The 16,700-nt window shown below is 50.7% G+C and overlaps 2 protein-coding genes across 6 annotated transcripts in view; both read left to right on the plus strand.

Annotated features, from left to right (window-relative positions):
• The window catches only part of GIMAP7L5 (GTPase IMAP family member 7-like 5), a 598,436-nt gene that overhangs the window by 542,970 nt on the left and 38,766 nt on the right, over nt 1–16,700 (plus strand). The gene's annotated exons all lie outside the window — the stretch shown is intronic.
• Nucleotides 1–16,700, plus strand: part of SCAP (SREBF chaperone) — a 50,578-nt gene that overhangs the window by 29,564 nt on the left and 4,314 nt on the right. For 2 of the 5 annotated variants that reach the window (XM_025147369.3, XM_025147370.3), the window contains 11 exons: nt 589–715; nt 4,730–4,863; nt 5,856–5,950; nt 9,339–9,437; nt 9,852–10,070; nt 11,373–11,806; nt 12,254–12,448; nt 13,499–13,700; nt 14,528–14,643; nt 14,864–15,434; nt 16,326–16,411. In XM_025147369.3, the coding sequence (XP_025003137.1) occupies nt 589–715; nt 4,730–4,863; nt 5,856–5,950; nt 9,339–9,437; nt 9,852–10,070; nt 11,373–11,806; nt 12,254–12,448; nt 13,499–13,700; nt 14,528–14,643; nt 14,864–15,434; nt 16,326–16,411 (2,278 nt within the window). The remainder of the gene's footprint in view (nt 1–588; nt 716–4,729; nt 4,864–5,855; nt 5,951–9,338; nt 9,438–9,851; nt 10,071–11,372; nt 11,807–12,253; nt 12,449–13,498; nt 13,701–14,527; nt 14,644–14,863; nt 15,435–16,325; nt 16,412–16,700) is intronic. The other 3 variants (XM_025147372.3, XM_025147373.3, XM_025147371.3) reach the window with 3 other exon arrangements.

Raw genomic sequence — 16,700 nt, forward strand, 5'->3', positions numbered from 1 at the left:
GATCAGCGGTGGGGTACACTTCCCCTGTCCGTAGCACTGCCACAGCACTGCAGTTCCCTCCTGTTCCAGCAGCAGAGCTGGTGTTGAAATTTGGCTGTGGTCATGTGGAGGATTAGCAGCCTTGCTGATCTGGTTTCTGCTCATTGGTTCCTTTCAGCCAATGTGTTGTTACTCCTAGTGATATCTTCTGAGCTATTCAGTGTCTTACATAGCTTAAGTGCCATAGCAGTGATGCTTTTTACAATTTGGACAAACTGATTTGTGGTCATACAAATGAAATACATGTGGTTTTAGACCTTACTAGGCATATTTAAGTTCCTTTTCTCAGGCCCCAGCAGGGCTGTACTGGAACTGGTATAAGCTGCAAGCCAAGTGCTGTCATCTGTCCCATCCTTGTGAGTGTTCTTACACAGTGGGAGTTTTGGGATCTGTGTTTCAGACACTGGCCCTGGGCTGCCACCAGCTCTGGGCTGCAGGCTAGTAAATGCCTGCTGCCATAGATAAGGATGAGGATCCCTTCTCCTTGATTTGTATTAGTGTGTCATTTTCTTTCCCCTGGTAATGGAGACTTTGCATTCTGTTTTTCAGGGAAGATTGACATGGTGAAATCGAAATGGGGTCTGGCTCTGGCAGCTGTTGTGACAGTGCTCAGCTCTCTGCTTATGTCAGTCGGGCTGTGCACACTGTTTGGTTTGACACCTACTCTTAATGGAGGGTAAGTTTCCAGCACCAAACCTCTTCCTAATCGAGGGCAGATGGAGGTGAAATCATTTGTAAACAGCTGTCCAATATTTAGTCATTAAGTATTTTTCATCTAAGGTTACGTTATATTGTTTACTGATACTGCTGTGTAAAATTATCAGCAGACCCCTCCTGAGTTGAAGGGCCTTGTATTTCTTTCTGTCCAGCAACAAGACCTTGCTAGGTCACAGTGTTCCCAGAGATGCCTCAGTGCTGAGCAATTCCCTCTCCAGCCTCAAGCAGAAGGAATTGGCTGGGCAAGGTCTTATTCATGAACATGATTTCCTGCCAGCAGAGTAGGCACCCACATACCTTTCTCCTGCAGTGACTTGTCTTGGCATCCAGAAGGACTTACTGCTTTTTCTCTGGCTGGCTTCATTACATTTTGCTGGGAAAAAGCCTGTAAAGGTGTCGGAACTGACCTGCACTGTCTGCCTGCTGGCCAGCATGAGTGAGGGTTGCACCCAGTGAGTGTGCACCCATTGCTGATCTCTGGCAGCATCTCTTCTGGCTGGGGTTTCTGTGCATGTGGGTGCTCAGACTTTTGATGTGGTTATTACCACACTTGTTTGTGTCAAGAACACCCGAGAACCCAATTAATTAAAGTTCAATTCAGAATCTTTTGGTTTTCAGACCCCTTCCCTAAGTAATCGAGGAAGTACCCCTCATTTTTCTTTCCATTTCTCCTTCCAGCTGCATACTGCTGAAACAATTCAGGTCTGACCAGGAGGGAGATTTCTCAGTGCTGGTAATAGTTTACCAGGAGCCAGACCAAGAGAAGGGAATTCCTCCCCAAGAAGCCTAAAAGAGCTATGAATAATTGACTTCAGAAGTGGAAATATTTGTTCTCTTTTTTTACCTCTGTGGTAATTAGGAGCCTTAATTATGGATGAGGATGAGCTGTACAAATAGAGCAGATAAGGTCCATGGGGAGTTTAAACTTTTAATGCAACCTAAAACACAGTATTTGGATGCAGATGTATGAGTGGAATCCAAGGGCTTTTGGTTAAATCTGTTTTTGGTTAGCACAGTGACCAAGGCCTTTGTGTGCTGTTAGCCTTGCAGTTGTCACATGTAAGGGCTGAACTAATCCTGCTGTTCCTTAATTAATGCAGTCCTTATTTTTAAAGTAGTTCTCCTGCAAAAATTCTACACCTTAAAATGATAGCGTGGACAATTTCCTTTGGGGTTCAAGCTCAACTGTTGGAAGCTTCATTCCTGCAATACTTTATAAATGCTATTTAATTAGATGGAGGACGCTTGGATTCTGTGGTGCTGGGTTGTGAGGACACTGGGCTTTCATTGACTTCTGGTGGCTCTGACAGGGTGGCCTTTTGGCAGGTTGATGCTGCTGGTGTAGGTAAATACCATACAGTGTAGTGGTGGGTGCACTTTGGTGCAAGGACTCTTGTAGGGAGGGATCCCACAGGGGATCTGCCTCCTCTCCTGAGTGGGGCACCTTGAGCTTCACATCCCAAAGCACATTGAGTGTGCCTTGTCAGCTCTTAAATGCTCATCACTTTCTGTTCTTGGCAGCTGCCTGAGGTGGGATCGTGCTGAAAGCATGGAAGATGTGAGGTGAAGGTAGCGCTGATATATCAGCAGATTGCATGGAGGATGGGTTGGGACTGCAGGTGCCAGAAAGATCCTTTGGCCTGTCCTGGATTGCCCAGTGTCTGCCAGAGCACTTTCCCTCTTGTTGTCTGCATCCTGACTGGGCAGAGTGTTGGTGGTTTGTCACATACCAGGTGGTACTATGCTAGGATTTGCCCAGCCTTGGGCTGCAGTCACACTGCTTTGGTTAAACTTTGATCTGATTTATACCCTTTTTTATCCATTTTGACTCCAGCAGAGCCTTCTAGATATGGGTGTGTGTGTTTTAATGGCACCTGCACTCATGATAAGCCCTTTTCCCCAACCTGTTTTTGTAAGGTACTGAAATGAAGCTTGTTGCTTAGAGATCAGTATTGACTCTTTACTACTGTATGATACATAAACCAGAACTTAATCATTATCAGTCATCTTCTGTCTTTCTTTGTTAGTGTTCCCTTGTCTTACAGCATAGATCAAATATTAATGAAGTAAAATAATTATAGGTAAGATAGATGTTAATCTCCTATTACAGAAAAGAAAATTCAGTGGAGGTCAGTGATGTGATCTGTCCAGGATTTGAGGCTGAACTGAGTTAGGCAGAATGCCTGGAGATCACTGAGAGGGGATATGTGAGAGCTGGAGGACTGTGAAGGTCTCTGGTAGTAGAGCACAAGTGACCACACCACCAGCTGCTATCTGGTCTAGATTAGAGGAATCACAATCTCACATGATGACCCACTGCTCCCTATTTGCTGCTGCTGTTTGCAGGGTGTGACAGCTTGTATCTGTGCTGCACAGCCTTGCATTCTCATGCTCTGCAAGAGAAGCTCATGTTGGATTGCTCTTAAGCTGCTTGCCGTCTGCAATGAAAACTGCTGACTCTTCAAGGACTATTTCAGCTCATAATCTGTGCCTGCTAATTAATTATCTTCAGCAATCGAAGCAACTGTTGAATAGGGCGTAGTTGAGAGTTATGGATTTCCTCTGCCAGGTTTGTGCTGCCTTCCAAAGGCTCACTGCAAGCAAGGCAAGGCAGATCTGCTCTGTCTTGCAGGGCTGGGTGTAAGGACAGGGCTCTGCAGGCACTCTGCAAGGCTGTGCTCTTGGGCAGCCTGCTCTGCACATCTGTGCTGTGCTGTGCAGCAGACCTCTCCCTCGTGGCTGTCTCGTTCCCTTCATTCAGCAGTTTCCATCCCTAAGCATTCCAAAGAGATTTTCTCACATCTGTGTTCTGTCCTGAACTACTGCTTGGATGAGTGGCACAGGATATGAACTGAAAATGCCTTTAGATAAAGCCAGAACTGAGTACTTGGAGGATTTTAGATTCTGTGACATGTGCAAGGAGCCCCTGGGTGTCCTACGTGTGTTTGTATTTCGTCACTTAATATGGGAGTTCACCTCCTGTGCAGGTTATGGACTGGAGATGGAAGGACTGACATACTGCACAGCCATTGATAGAGCTGGCATTCAGATAGGATTCCTGGAGGTTTCATGGGTTTTGCGTGTATTTTTTCAGTAATCCTTCTTTGAATGGAGTTCTTGCTGTTTCAGCTTGCCATTTGTTCAAGGAGTTGGAAGGAACTAGCTGAGTTAGCAGTGTTTCCATGCAGGTGTTTTTCCCCATTGACCTTGTAAGGTACAAGCGGATGGCAGCTGCCTGCCTGCAAATTCTGCTGAGCTGTAGGCAGCTGAAAGCAGCCCTGGGAAGGTGGTCCCTGGTAGTGGCAGGAGGCAGGTGTGCTCCTGAAGCCTGTTGTTTAGCTGTCTGAGCTGTCAGTGAGTTGCACAGGGGTGAGGGTACATGCACACAGCCCTTGGGTCTGCACAGAGCAGTGCAGCACACACCCATTCCCCTTCAGAAGCACTTTTGCTTAAATTTAGCTGGAGGGGGATGAAGAGATTTATGACCTGCCATGCTCGGGCATGGAACACCTTTTTTTTCCCCTTCTCCTGATCTGAACTGTAAGTAATTAAAGAGAGAAAAAAAAGCCACAGTGATGTCCTTGAGCAGTCGTTCTCTTCTGCTCAAATATATTCTGAAAGGCAAAACCACAGCAGTATGCATTCCTGGGCAGTGGGTACCAATGATCCTGGGGGGATTTGTTGGTGTGCAGTTCCTGTGTACATTGCATACTGTGCTGTGTGGTGGCTTCTAAGCAATCTGCTCCTTGGTGGTGGTAGGACAGGGCTCTGACCTTCACTTTGCAGTGACGTTCAGAGCCCATCTTTGTCACTGAACCTCTTTGTCCTACGTGTCCTACGACTCCTAGAGGGAGAAGAAAGAAGAGATTTGGCCAAGAGCAGTGGGTAGTGTTTCCTGCCTTTGGCTCTGGGGTGTGTGTTCGCAGTTCAGCTTGTGTTCTTCCATTTTTTTCACCAAAGGTTTCATTCTCAGTTCTGTTCCTGTATCCTTTAGAGAGATATTTCCATACTTGGTTGTTGTCATTGGCCTGGAGAACGTGTTGGTTCTCACCAAGTCTGTTGTCTCTACGCCCGTTGACCTGGAAGTGAAGCTCCGCATTGCCCAAGGTATGCAGCCTGCATGGAGTCACAGAACCACAGAATGGCTTGGGTTGGAAGCAACCCCAGGGATCATCAAGATCCAACCCCCCTGCTGCAGGCAGGGCCTCCAACGTTCATGTTTAATACTAGACCAGGAAGGGTGGAAGGATGCTGAGAGAGAGAAAGTAGGGTAACGCTGGGACTGGGTGGTGGGGAGTGATCTTAGCTGTGGTCTGCAGTGGAAACAAGCACTGTTTGTGTTGAGTGTGAACTGGGAGTTGAATCCTAATGGTCTGCCTTAGTATTTTTATTATTTCCAAGAACTAATGTAAGCCTGTCATTGTGAGCACTGCTTTTTACAGTTCTTGAGTGAAGCATTGGCTAAACACGGTTAAAAAAGTGTTGGTAAGGGAGAGCTGTATCCCCTGGGGAGGATATTTAGTAGCTTTTCCTATTGTGTCATGGATACTGAAAGCACAGTCCACAGTTCCTCTTAAGTTCTGCTGAATATGTGAGAAAATGATCTGCTCTGCAGCTGCATGAGGATTTGAGTATGCTCAAACCACGGGGTTTGCATACTTAACAAGTATTTCTAAACATTAGAAGTCCTTAGAGCTGGAAGGGACCTCTGAAGGCCATCTAGCCCAGCTCCCCTGCAGTGCACAGGGACAGCACAGCTCCATTGGGTTGCTCAGGGCCTGAGCCAGCCTGGCCTTGGAGGTCTGCAGGGATGGGGCATCCCCCGCACCTCTGGACAACCTGTGCCAGTGCCTCACCACCCTCCTCATCAGGTGGATTAATGATAGCCCATCTGATGAGGACGCTGGAAAGTAGAGGCCAGTTATTTGACTTGTAAGTAGATATCCAAGACAGGTCACATGAATTTTAGCCTAAAAGTGCCCTTTTTTATCTGTTGGGTAAAGACGCTGAATGCAGCAGGCAGTCCTTTAAGCTGTGCTTGTGCCTGTTCACCTGCAAGGCACATCCTCCTAACCTCTGTATGCATGTTATTTCCCCAGGTTTGAGCAATGAAAGCTGGTCAATTATGAAGAATATGGCCACAGAGCTTGGGATCATCCTGATCGGGTATTTCACCCTTGTCCCGGCCATCCAGGTGAGTGTGGCTGATCAGTTTGAGCACGCAGGACAGAGGCTTGTAGTCAGTACTAGAATGTAGTGTGCAATACTTTGCATTAGCTGTTCAGGAGCACCCAGCTGCTTCTCAGGGCTTCATGGTGAGGAAGGGAGGAATCTGTGCCACAGCAGGAGTGTGTCTCTTGGGAGCTGCCATAGGAAGGGCAGTGGTGCAGGAGCTAACTCTGCCTTTAGTTCAGTCAGTACCAGGCACCTGCTTCAGTCTCCTTGTGGGAGCTGCATGTAAATAGCATTGTCCTTGGGGACATCTGAGTGTGGGCTGCTACTTAGGCCACACAGAGTTCTGAGTAGGTCCAGCAAATACCTTCTGCTGGGAGCCTCAGTGCTCACAGTTGATATGTGAAAGTATTGCAGATGTGTCTGTAGTAATGCTGTACTCCAGGTTATGTGTGCAGCCGGTTGTATAGGAAGAGGAGTACGATTTTTCAGTGCCAGCTGATACAGCTAGGATCAGGAAGTTTGTCCTTGTTTTGCGTTTATTTCTTGGCCTAATGAAATACTGTCTAACACAGCAACCCTTGTTTTCTGTGGCTTTGCTGACTTTGTGATGGCTGCAGCTCCCTACCCTTAGGTCCCACCAGCAGTGAGGGTGAAATGCAGGCACGCTCATCTACAACATGCTTATATATACACTCAGCCATGCAGATTAAGGCAGAAACACTCAGGACCCTGCAAGGCCAAACAGCTGCATCCCTCATAGTTCCTCAGCCTGCCTCTCAGGAGCAGGAGGACAGCAAGAGAGGAGCCACGCTAGGATTCCCCAGGCAACCTCTGGCCACACGTTGTGCCCTAATTTTTGTGTGTGAAGCTGATTTGCAGAGATTGCTCAGGTCACACACCAGCAGGATTCATCCTTTGGGTCTAAACTGGGCTCATTCATTTGCCATGTCCTCCTTTCACTTCACCATGGAGGAGCCTGTGGGGTGCACTGATTACAGGAGATAAATGGGAGTGAGACAGAGCCATGGAGCTGTGTAGAAGCATGGGAAGAAGTGACACTGTTCCTCACACCCACATGCACTCCTGTTCTTTACAGCATTTTGAACCATGTACTGACATCCATTCTTTGCTCTCTGTGTGATCCTGCCTTTCCTTGGCTGCTTGCATTCTTCACAGCAAGAATCTCACAGGGATGCTGGCTGTCTGGTGTGTGCCCCTTAGTTGAGTGTGTCCCTGGGAGTGAAGGACACCGTGCAGATGGTGTGCTGTGTTGTGTTGCACAGACCAAGGAATCCTGCAGAAGAGAGCCAGGTTGTGTAAATCCAGCAGGGACCTTTGCTCTGTGCTGTCAGGGGAGCAATGCAGTGCTGGAACCAGCAGGTCCTGTCTGCAGGGAACACCAGAAGAGCTGGATGCCCAAGGACTGTAATGAGACCCCCATTCTCCTTGCAGCGTGCTGGTGGAGGTGCTGAGCTGCTGCAGGGTGCCCTGAGAGCCCCCTCTTGCATTCTCCTCCTCTTGGCCACTCCTTTGTTCTGAAGCTCACACACTAATCCTGCACTCTCCAAAATTGGTTTGGCTTTTGCCATAGGGTGTGCAGTATCCAAGTATAAGAAGATTTCAGACTTCCAGGGCTAGCAGTTTCAGATATCTCTAATCCTAAGTGGAATAAGTGGAGGTATTAACAGAATTAATGTCTCTATATGCAGAGCTTGCCATTTGTGGAATCTGTTTGCTGAGGTCTGCGTGCAGTCCAGATGGATGTTGCTTTCCCTCTGCTTTTCTCCTTTCCAGAGGAACCTGTGTTGTGTTCTCACCCCTCCACTTCCAAAACTTCATGACAAATGTTGAAGAAGGGATCGGAGGGAACTCAGAATCCTCCTCATGCTCTTTGTGCTGGAGGCGTGGGGAGGGCTGGGCAGCTGACCTGCTGGGTTCTCTCTTTCATATTGCACTGATTCTCAGATAACAAGCAGTTGATTGCTTACGTTTCAGGAACAGTTTGAACAGGATGGGGAGGCTCCAAGGTTTGTTCAGAGGTTTGGGATAGCTTGTCAGGCTGTTTGCATATCACTGTGCTTCTGTTGGCCTCCAGCGTTACTGCAGGGAGCTGGGGCAGAGCTGGGCAAGAGGAGGGCAAAATAAATGCATCCTTCTGGCCTCTCTCCTTCCCCCCAGGGACGATGCCCTGGCACAGTTGCCACACCTGGGGCAGCAGTGGGGATGTGCCAACTTTCCTGTGCAGCTGAGGGCTGCAGTCTTTCATCTGCTCTTTAACCTGAGGTTTTCATGGAATCAGAGAACTGTTTGAGTGGGAAGGGAGCCTTAAAGGCTGTGTAGTCCAAATCCCTGCAGTGCACAGGGACACCCACAGCTCCATCAGTGCTCAGAGCCCATCCCCTGACCATGGGTGTCTGCAGGGATGGGGCACCACCACCTCCCACTGCAGCCTGTGCAGCACCTCACTGTCCTCACTGTACAAAACTTCTTCCTTACATCCATCTAAATCTCCCCTCTTTTAGATTGAAGCCATTTCCCCTTGTCCTGTCACGCAGACCCTGCTACAGAGTCAGTCCCCTTCCCTCTTACAGCCCCTTTAGGTACTGAAGGCTGCTCTCAGCTCTCCCTGCAGCCTTCCCTTCTCCAGCTGCACAGGCCCAGCTCTGTCAGCCTGTTTTCACTTGTGATACATTCTGTTCTCATGCTCTCTTCGCATTTATGAGATCTTGTTTGGGTCCTGACAGGTCCTGACAGAAATTTGTACCTCCAAGGGGAACGAAACTCCTCAAAAATGCTTTAATTTGATGTTGCTGTGAAGTTTAAAATGTAGAGTGGGAGAGGGGATGGCAGCACCGGTGGGAATTAGAAGTGTGTGTTTGTTTTATAGGGGTGGTTTGGGAGTTGACTATTAGTGCTGCTGGGTGTACTTGCAGTGCTTCTCTTCTCATCCTTACTTCTGCAGTGGCATCTGCTGGGGAAATGGAGCATTGCAGGAGGATTAGAAAACACTTTCGCATGTTTCTCATGTACTTGATATTTAGACACATCAAACAGTGGGTATGGGACTTCTCCAGGGCTGTAGGACTGAAACTTTCCCATCAGATAAACATTAACCAAGCGTGTGGTTTAGCTGGAGCCCTAAGGAAGGGCTGCAGATCATACAGTGCTTTTGGGGGTCTTCCTTTGGGGGGTGACTGTACCCCAATCCTGGGCTCCCTGTGTTCCTGGGGAGTTTTAAACAAGAGGGAAGGCTTATTGGTGATCCTGGCTATAGGATTCATCAATGAAATATACTCAGGCCTGTGCTCTGGACAGGGGTTTGCTGAGTTGCCTTTGTTTGAAGCTGAAATGTTTACCCTTGTCCCTGCAGCTCCCTGCCACGGCTAATGCCTGTGCTCTGTCTGCAGGAGTTCTGCCTCTTCGCAGTGGTCGGCCTGGTGTCTGACTTCTTTCTGCAGATGCTCTTCTTCACTACGGTGCTGTCCATCGACATTCGCCGCATGGAGGTAAGGAGGGGCCTTAGGATGGGTTTCTGCTTTGGGTCTTCCTTCTCTGCTGGTGTGGAGGGAGTAAAGGAAGCATACCTTGTGGGTTCCGTTCTCTTCGGCATTAAGGATTGGGTGGTAAAAGCTCTGGGGCAGGGCTTGCTTGGTTACACACGTGGGTTTGGGGACAGGACGTGGGGGTGGGCATCCAGGTATAAAAACATGCAGTTTTTATAAATGGGCTGGAAGGAGAGCTGGTCACAGCCCGGTGACCACAGGAGCGTGAAAAAAAGCGTGTGTGCCAGAGAGAAGCTGGGCCAGACTGACTGGAGAGTGCGTGTGGGAGCTCAGACCCAGCACTTATCCAAGCCAGGTGAGTGTGGATGACTGACCGTGCACACAGCGGCCATCACACCACTGCTTCTCCCTTGGCAGCTCGCCGACCTGAACAAACGGTTGCCAGCAGAGGCCTGCCTGCCCCCAGCAAAGCCCGCCAGCCGCTCGCAGCGCTACGAGAGGCAGCCAGCAGTGCGGCCTGCAACCCCACACACCATCACACTGCAGCCATCATCCTTCAGGAATCTGCGACTGCCAAAGAGGCTGAGGGTCATCTACTTCTTTGCCAGGACCCGCCTGGCCCAGAGACTCATCATGGTAGGCTGCAGATCTGATATCCTGCTGGGCACTGAGCCAACCCAAACGGGCCTCCAAGGGAAAGGGAAAAAACAAAAGCTGCGTGTTTGGAGAAGAGAAGGCTCTGGGGAGACCTCATTGTGGCCTTCCAGTACTTGAAGGGAGCTATAAACAGGAGGGGGAATGGCTGTATACAAGGGTGGACAGTGATAGGACAAGGGGGAATGGTCTTAAACTGAGACAGGGCAGGTTTAGGTTGGATATGAGGAGGAAGTTTTTCCCCCAGAGGGTGGTGACGCACTGAACAGGTTGCCCAAGGAGGCTGTGGATGCCCCATCCCTGCAGGCATTCAAGGCCAGGCTGGATGTGGCTCTGGGCAGCCTGGGCTGCTGGTTGGCGACCCTGCACATAGCAGGGGGTTGGAGCTGGATGAGCACTGTGCTCCTTTGCAACCCAGGCCGTTCTGTGATTCTATGATTTTTCATGCATCTTTGTTCTCCTCCAAGACTTAGGTTTCCCCATGGTAAATAATTCAAGAGCAGTTTCTCTAAGAACATTCCTCTGCATACAATAGCCTCAGGGCTTTGTGTTTGCACAGAGTTTGGGTGGTAGCAGACAAGTTCCGGATATTTGCTTTGAGAGGCTTTTATATGAGCAAGGACTTCAAGGACTGTGAAAGTGGAGAGAAAAGATATTTACAGAGCCAAACCCCCATCTGTTCCTGCAGATAGCATGGAATAAAGGCATGGAGATATTTCTCTCCACGAAGGCCTAATTCATTCCCTTTTGCAGGTGTGACTGCATTGGTTACACTGCACTGCACCTACGTGTCCTCTGCATCTCAGGTCTGGATGTCCATAATGGAAACAGTGCAGACTGTGCATTCCTTGGCTCTGCAAACCATAGCCCAGCCTGTTGCTGCCATCTAACACTGATGGCACTGAGTGCAGTCTGAGAGGCACGGCTGTGCCATGTGTTGCAGGGTTAAAGCAGAACCCTTCTCTGAGCCTCCCCAGCACTGCCTGAGGATGGCAGATGTGCTGATTTCAGACGTCAGTGAGAAATCTCTTCCCTGCTGTGCCTTAGAGTGAGCCAAGTGGAGTTCCTACCATCAGGATGAGTCAGATAGCTCCTAGAAAAGCAGTGCTCACATTTTCTGTGTTCTGTGCAACCTCTCCCAATCTACTTAAAGGATAAGTGTTTGAGCTAAGAATGTCACTGAGGGCTGGGATGTACTGATCAGCTCAGACAGCTCACAGGGCAGGAGGGGCTGCATGCAGACGGCCATGCACTGAGTGCTGTGTCTCCTTGCTCACGGTGCAGGCTGGGACAGTGATCTGGATTGGAATCCTGGTTTATACGGATCCTGCTGGTCTCCGCACCTACCTCACATCGCAGGTCACTGAACAGAGCCCTCTGGGTGAAGCAGGCCTGCCTCCTATGCCCGTTCCTGGAGGGGTCCTTCCTGCTGGAGACCCCAAGATTGATCTCTCTGTCTTCCCATCGGACCCCATACAGCTGTCAGAGAACCAAACCCAGCAGCGCGAGCAGCAGGCGGGGTTGGAGCCCCTGGGCAGGCTGGAGACAAACCAGCACAGTTGGGCCCAAGGACCAGAGGGCAGAGGGAACGGGCAAACAGAGCTGGGAACTGAAGCAGAGGTCACCTGGGGAGCAGAGGATGAAGAGATTTGGAGGAAGCTTTCCTTCAGACACTGGCCATCCCTTTTCAGCTATTACAACATCACTCTGGCCAAGAGGTGGGTAGGCTGGCTCCTCCTGCTGCTGTGCAGTGGTAGCAAGCTGTCCAGGGCTGCCTGCCCGAGAATGGGGGTTGTGTTTCTCTCTTGTGCTCTTGGTTGTATTGTTTGCTCTTTGCCTTCATCCCAGGGAGTTTTGGGAGAAGATGATTAGAATTCTGTAAAATGATGATTATGTGTGTGTGGTGGGGATGATACGTCAGGAATAGAGTCAGTTGAGTTGGAGAAATGGTGATAGCTTCTGGCCTGCGCTGTACAGGAAGCTGTGATCATCTTCTCTTAAACCAGCGTGATCCATCTGAGGTCAGCAGTAACATACTGCACTGTGGGCAGCCTGCCTTGGCTGCTGAGAAGAGCTGAGGGTAACGAGAAGATGATAACCTGGATGGGTTTCTTTGTCTTTCTGTGCTTGATGACACTAAGCTCTCCTTATCTCCATCCCTTCAGGTACATCAGCATCCTTCCGGCTATCCCAGTCACGCTGTACCTGAACCCACAGGAGGCCTTGGAAGTGCGGCACCCCCAGGAGGCCAACCGCTACCACCCCTTCTTGTCCTCCAGTGGTGGGAAGTTGAATGCTGAAGCTCAGCCTGACCAGACATCATCCAGGCTGCAAGGGCACCGGGATGTCACCCTTTACAAGTAAAAGAGGCCTTGCTGCAGCCTCCTGACCATCCCTAACTCTCTTGAGACACAGGTTGCTCTTTGGCTGTTTGGCTCTTCTCCTGGTGGGAAAAAAGGAAAACTAAAGAAAAATACACATTGAGCTTCAGTGCAAAATCCTGTAACACTCAGGGCACTGCAGCTCTGCTAACACAGCCCTAAATCCATCCTTGCACTGCTTTCCTCAGCTGAGCTCCTCAGCAGGATGTGGTGTGTGTGGCACGTAGCACACATTGCTGCTGCTGGTGTGCAGGGGAGCTCATGTCAGTCTATGTGGATGGCTGTGGGCAAACAGTGTGCAAACACACGTGTGTAAGTGTTCACTGCCATTTACTGAGCGTAGTGCAGTGAGTCATGCACCTGGAAGTTTAAACTGTGATATGTTTTAATTGGATGGTTTTAACAGTGATGTTAGAAGTGTTACTGCTGGCACCGCTCACTGTGGGGTGTATTACTGGGGAGCATTGTGGGGAGCAGGGATACTCAGCTTTGGGAATGGATGCTGTGACTCAGCAGTGCTTTATTGGGTGTTACATAAAGCTCCCATGCAAGCAAAGAGCTTCCCTTCCTACTGAGGAAAAGCTCTCAGAGGGGCCCCCAGCTCTCCATCCCCATCTGCGTTCTCCCTGCGCTTTGTTCAGCACAACTGATGTTACTCTGATCCCCACCTCTTGTTTTTCTTTCTGTCCTACTGCTGTGTGCTCTTCGAGGAAAGTCTGGAAACCTCATTAAAATCAACGCTTTCCTATAAAAATACCCTCCATTTTCCAGAAATCACCGTAGAATCATAAAATCACAGAATGGCTTGGGTTGGAGGGGCCCTCAGAGCTCGCTGTGTTTCAGCCCCCTGCTCAGGCTGTGCAGCCAGCTGCTAGATCAAGTAGTGGATCAAGTAGATACCTTGCTGCAAATGCTGTCCTCTGAAGGATTGAGACCAGCAGCACACGTCATACTTCCAGTGTATTCTAACAGAGCAGGGATGGCCAGCTGGACCTTCGTCTCACCTGTTCTCTCTCTGTGCCTGCACAGGGTGGCTGCGCTGGGCCTGGCCTCGGGCATTCTCCTGGTCCTGCTGCTCTTCTGCCTCTACCGGCTGTTGTGCCCCAAGAACTACGGGCAGAACGGGCTCTCACACAGCAGGAGGAGGAGGGGGGACCTGCCCTGTGATGACTATGGTTACTCCCCACCCGAGACTGAGATCGTCCCCCTGGTTCTCAGGGGTCACCTCATGGTACGTTAGATGGGCGGCCGTTAGGAGAAAGGCGTCTTTTCATCTCCTCGGTGTGTTGAAACTACAGCCTTGCTGGAGGACAGGCCTTGGCGTAAGGCAGCCTTGGGGGCTGACAGCAGGGGTGAATTCCTTACAGATAAATCAGGGCGAGATTTTTGCCATTGCTGTTATTCCATCTCTTTGTAGACAGCTGCTGACTGATGGGCTGTGCTGATCCAGCCTTCCTTGCTGGGGCAGCTGTAGATCCCCGATATATAACGCCTACCGAATCTTTTTATGCTACTGGATAGGTGTGAGCTGTTAAATATTGTTTCCAGTGCTAAAACCATCCTTGGGCATGCCCAGAATGGTGCTGCTGCTCAGCTCACTCGTGCTCCTTGAGGGGAGGGCTTTTTCTTCCACTGTGAGATAAAACAAAGCTCTGAGGCACCCATCTGGACTGAGTCCTATGGAGACACTGCTGAGTCACTCTGTCCTGCAGAGCCCGGTGTGTTGCCTTTGTTTTGATCATCCCTGCATCTCCTGCCCACGCTGTGCTCACACTGGGTTGTGTGGCTGCAGACATGACTGATCCTGCCGTCTTTCTGGGCTGTACTTTGTCAGGGGAAGGCAGACAGAGTCCGCTTTGCTTGTAGCAGTCTGTGGTGCACAGCTGGGACTTGGACCAAAGTATTTTTCTTAGAACACCCATGGGCTGCTAAGCCAGCCACGTGGTTTGGACGTGAAATGGATCCTCTGCATGGTTTCTCGACCACACAAAGTGACTGTGAGGGCCCAGAGGCCCTGCTGGTGCTACATGCTGAGCTGTGCTCCTTCTCCCTTCGCAGGACATTGAATGTCTGGCTAGTGATGGGATGCTGCTCGTCAGCTGCTGCCTGGTGGGACAGATCCGTGTGTGGGATGCTCAGACTGGAGACTGCCTCACTGTCATCCCCAAGCCCAGGTGAGTGGCTCAGTACCAGCTGCACACAGCAGGCTGCTGCAGACCCGTGTGCCAGGAGGCAGCAGTCACCGCCCTCGGTGCAGCCCTGCTCCCTGCCATCACTGTGCTGGTGATTCAGGTCTCTGTGGAGGGCAGGCTTACTGCCTCGGCGTTCCTACCCACCCAGCCCCTCTGAGGCAATGAAAACAGAAGAGCTGACCCTTTCACCGCCGTCTTTCAGGTTACGAAGAGACAGCAGTGGCATTTTTGACTACCAGGAAAGCTGGGATCACAGCCCGGATGGCAAAACCGGTCTGGACGACTCTTTTGAGAGCAGCCATCAGCTGAAGAGGATGCTGAGCCCTCCCCAGCCCCCCCTCTTCTGTGACCAGCCAGACCTCACGTCCCTCATCGACACCAACTTCTCGGAGCAGGTGAAGGTGGCCGAGTCTGAGCCGCGGCTCCGTGCTGTGGGCGGCCGCCAGAAGGAGGCTGGCTACGACTTCAGCAGCCTGGTTGGGAAGGTGTATGAGGAGCACAGCACATCGAACTGCATGAACTTCGGTGGCCTCTCAGCCCCCCACGGGCAGGCTGGGTTCTGTGTGGGGGGCAGCACTGCCCGCTCCCTGGGCTGCGGCAGCGAGGAGGGCGGCTGCGGCGGCCGCAGGAGGAGCCTGGGGGATGAGTCCCTGTCGGGGTTTGACAAGTCGTCACCTCTTCCCTCCTGGGGAGGAGACTTTGAGAGCTCTGTCTGGAGCCTGGATCTGCAGGGGAACCTCATCGTGGCTGGCCGCAGTAACGGCAAGCTGGAGGTAAGGAGGGCAGCTCGCTGCTGGCCGGCACCGGGTGAGCCGTGGTGTGCAGGGCTGGGGCAGAACTGCCAGCGGCGGGCAGGGGGACGGGCTGGGACTGATCCTGGCAGAAATGCCTCTTCTGCCCTGAAAATCTCAGTGCTTTGGCTCAGTTCTGTTGTATGGCAGAGCAGGAATCGTGGTGTGGTGTCTGCTGTCACCCAGAACAACTTCGAACGTGTTTGAAACAGCTTCTCCTTTATGAGTGCTGGGCTGTTTTCCTCATTCTTCAGTGTAAGGCAAAGAAATGCTTCATTTAGTGTGAGATAAAGCAGTGCTCTTGGAGACTGGAGAAGCTTTGAGGCTGCCATGCCACTGGGTGATGGGATAAAGTAGGATGGGAAGGGGCTCTGTAGGAAGGTTGCTGGCTTGGAAGCAAGCTTGAATTGGGAATTTAAATCTCCGACTTTCAGAATTGGTTTAATTTAAATCTAATTTTTGGTAAGTCAGATAGATTTTCTCCTTCGAACGAATGCAGCAAGTGTTCTTTAAATACACTTCTGAGCTCAGGTGCCCTCTGAGCTGCTGCCGTGAGCCGAGTGCAGGATGCATGTGTAGCACACCGGCATTCATTGTGACCCCAGTAAGAAAGGCACCCATTGATTATTGATTAAAACACCATTTCTTACAAGTAATGCTAGAAGGAAAAAGGACGGTGTGACCTTACATCCCTCTATGCACTGGGATCCCCACCCTGTGCTGCACTGGGCAGCTTGCTGCTCACACAGCACACCCAGTGATGTCCATGGAGGGTTTGGCCATCGTCACGATGTGCCCGCAGGATCCCTGGGGGATCAGACTGCTGGCGTGGCGCTGGGCTCAGCATCACACACAGACCCTTCCTCCTTCCAGGTGTGGGATGCTATCGAAGGCACTCTGCGCAGCAGTAACGATGAAAGTCAGTCTGGCATCACAGCCCTCGTGTTCCTGAACAACAGGTAACCCGTGCTCGTGTTTGGTGCTCTCTTAAGAGGAAGAGGACGTGGGGGTTGAGCCCAGACCCCATTGTGACCCCATTGCAGGGCACACAGCCCCAGCCTGGCAGGCTCGCAGTGAGGTGTTTGCTCCCTGCTCCACTCAGTCCCAGCAGCCGCTCCTTACGTATGCACTCAGGCTTTGTAGTAACGCAGTATCCAGAGCAGTTCTGAGAGCTGCTGTCTGTGGGTGAAGCTTCCTGCTCACACCTGGCAGCTGTCATTCCAGAAGCATTTCTGCCTGCTGGTTGAT

The sequence above is a fragment of the Gallus gallus genome, chromosome 2 (assembly GCF_016699485.2).
Source record: "Gallus gallus isolate bGalGal1 chromosome 2, bGalGal1.mat.broiler.GRCg7b, whole genome shotgun sequence".
NCBI classification, from domain to species: Eukaryota; Metazoa; Chordata; class Aves; order Galliformes; family Phasianidae; genus Gallus; species Gallus gallus.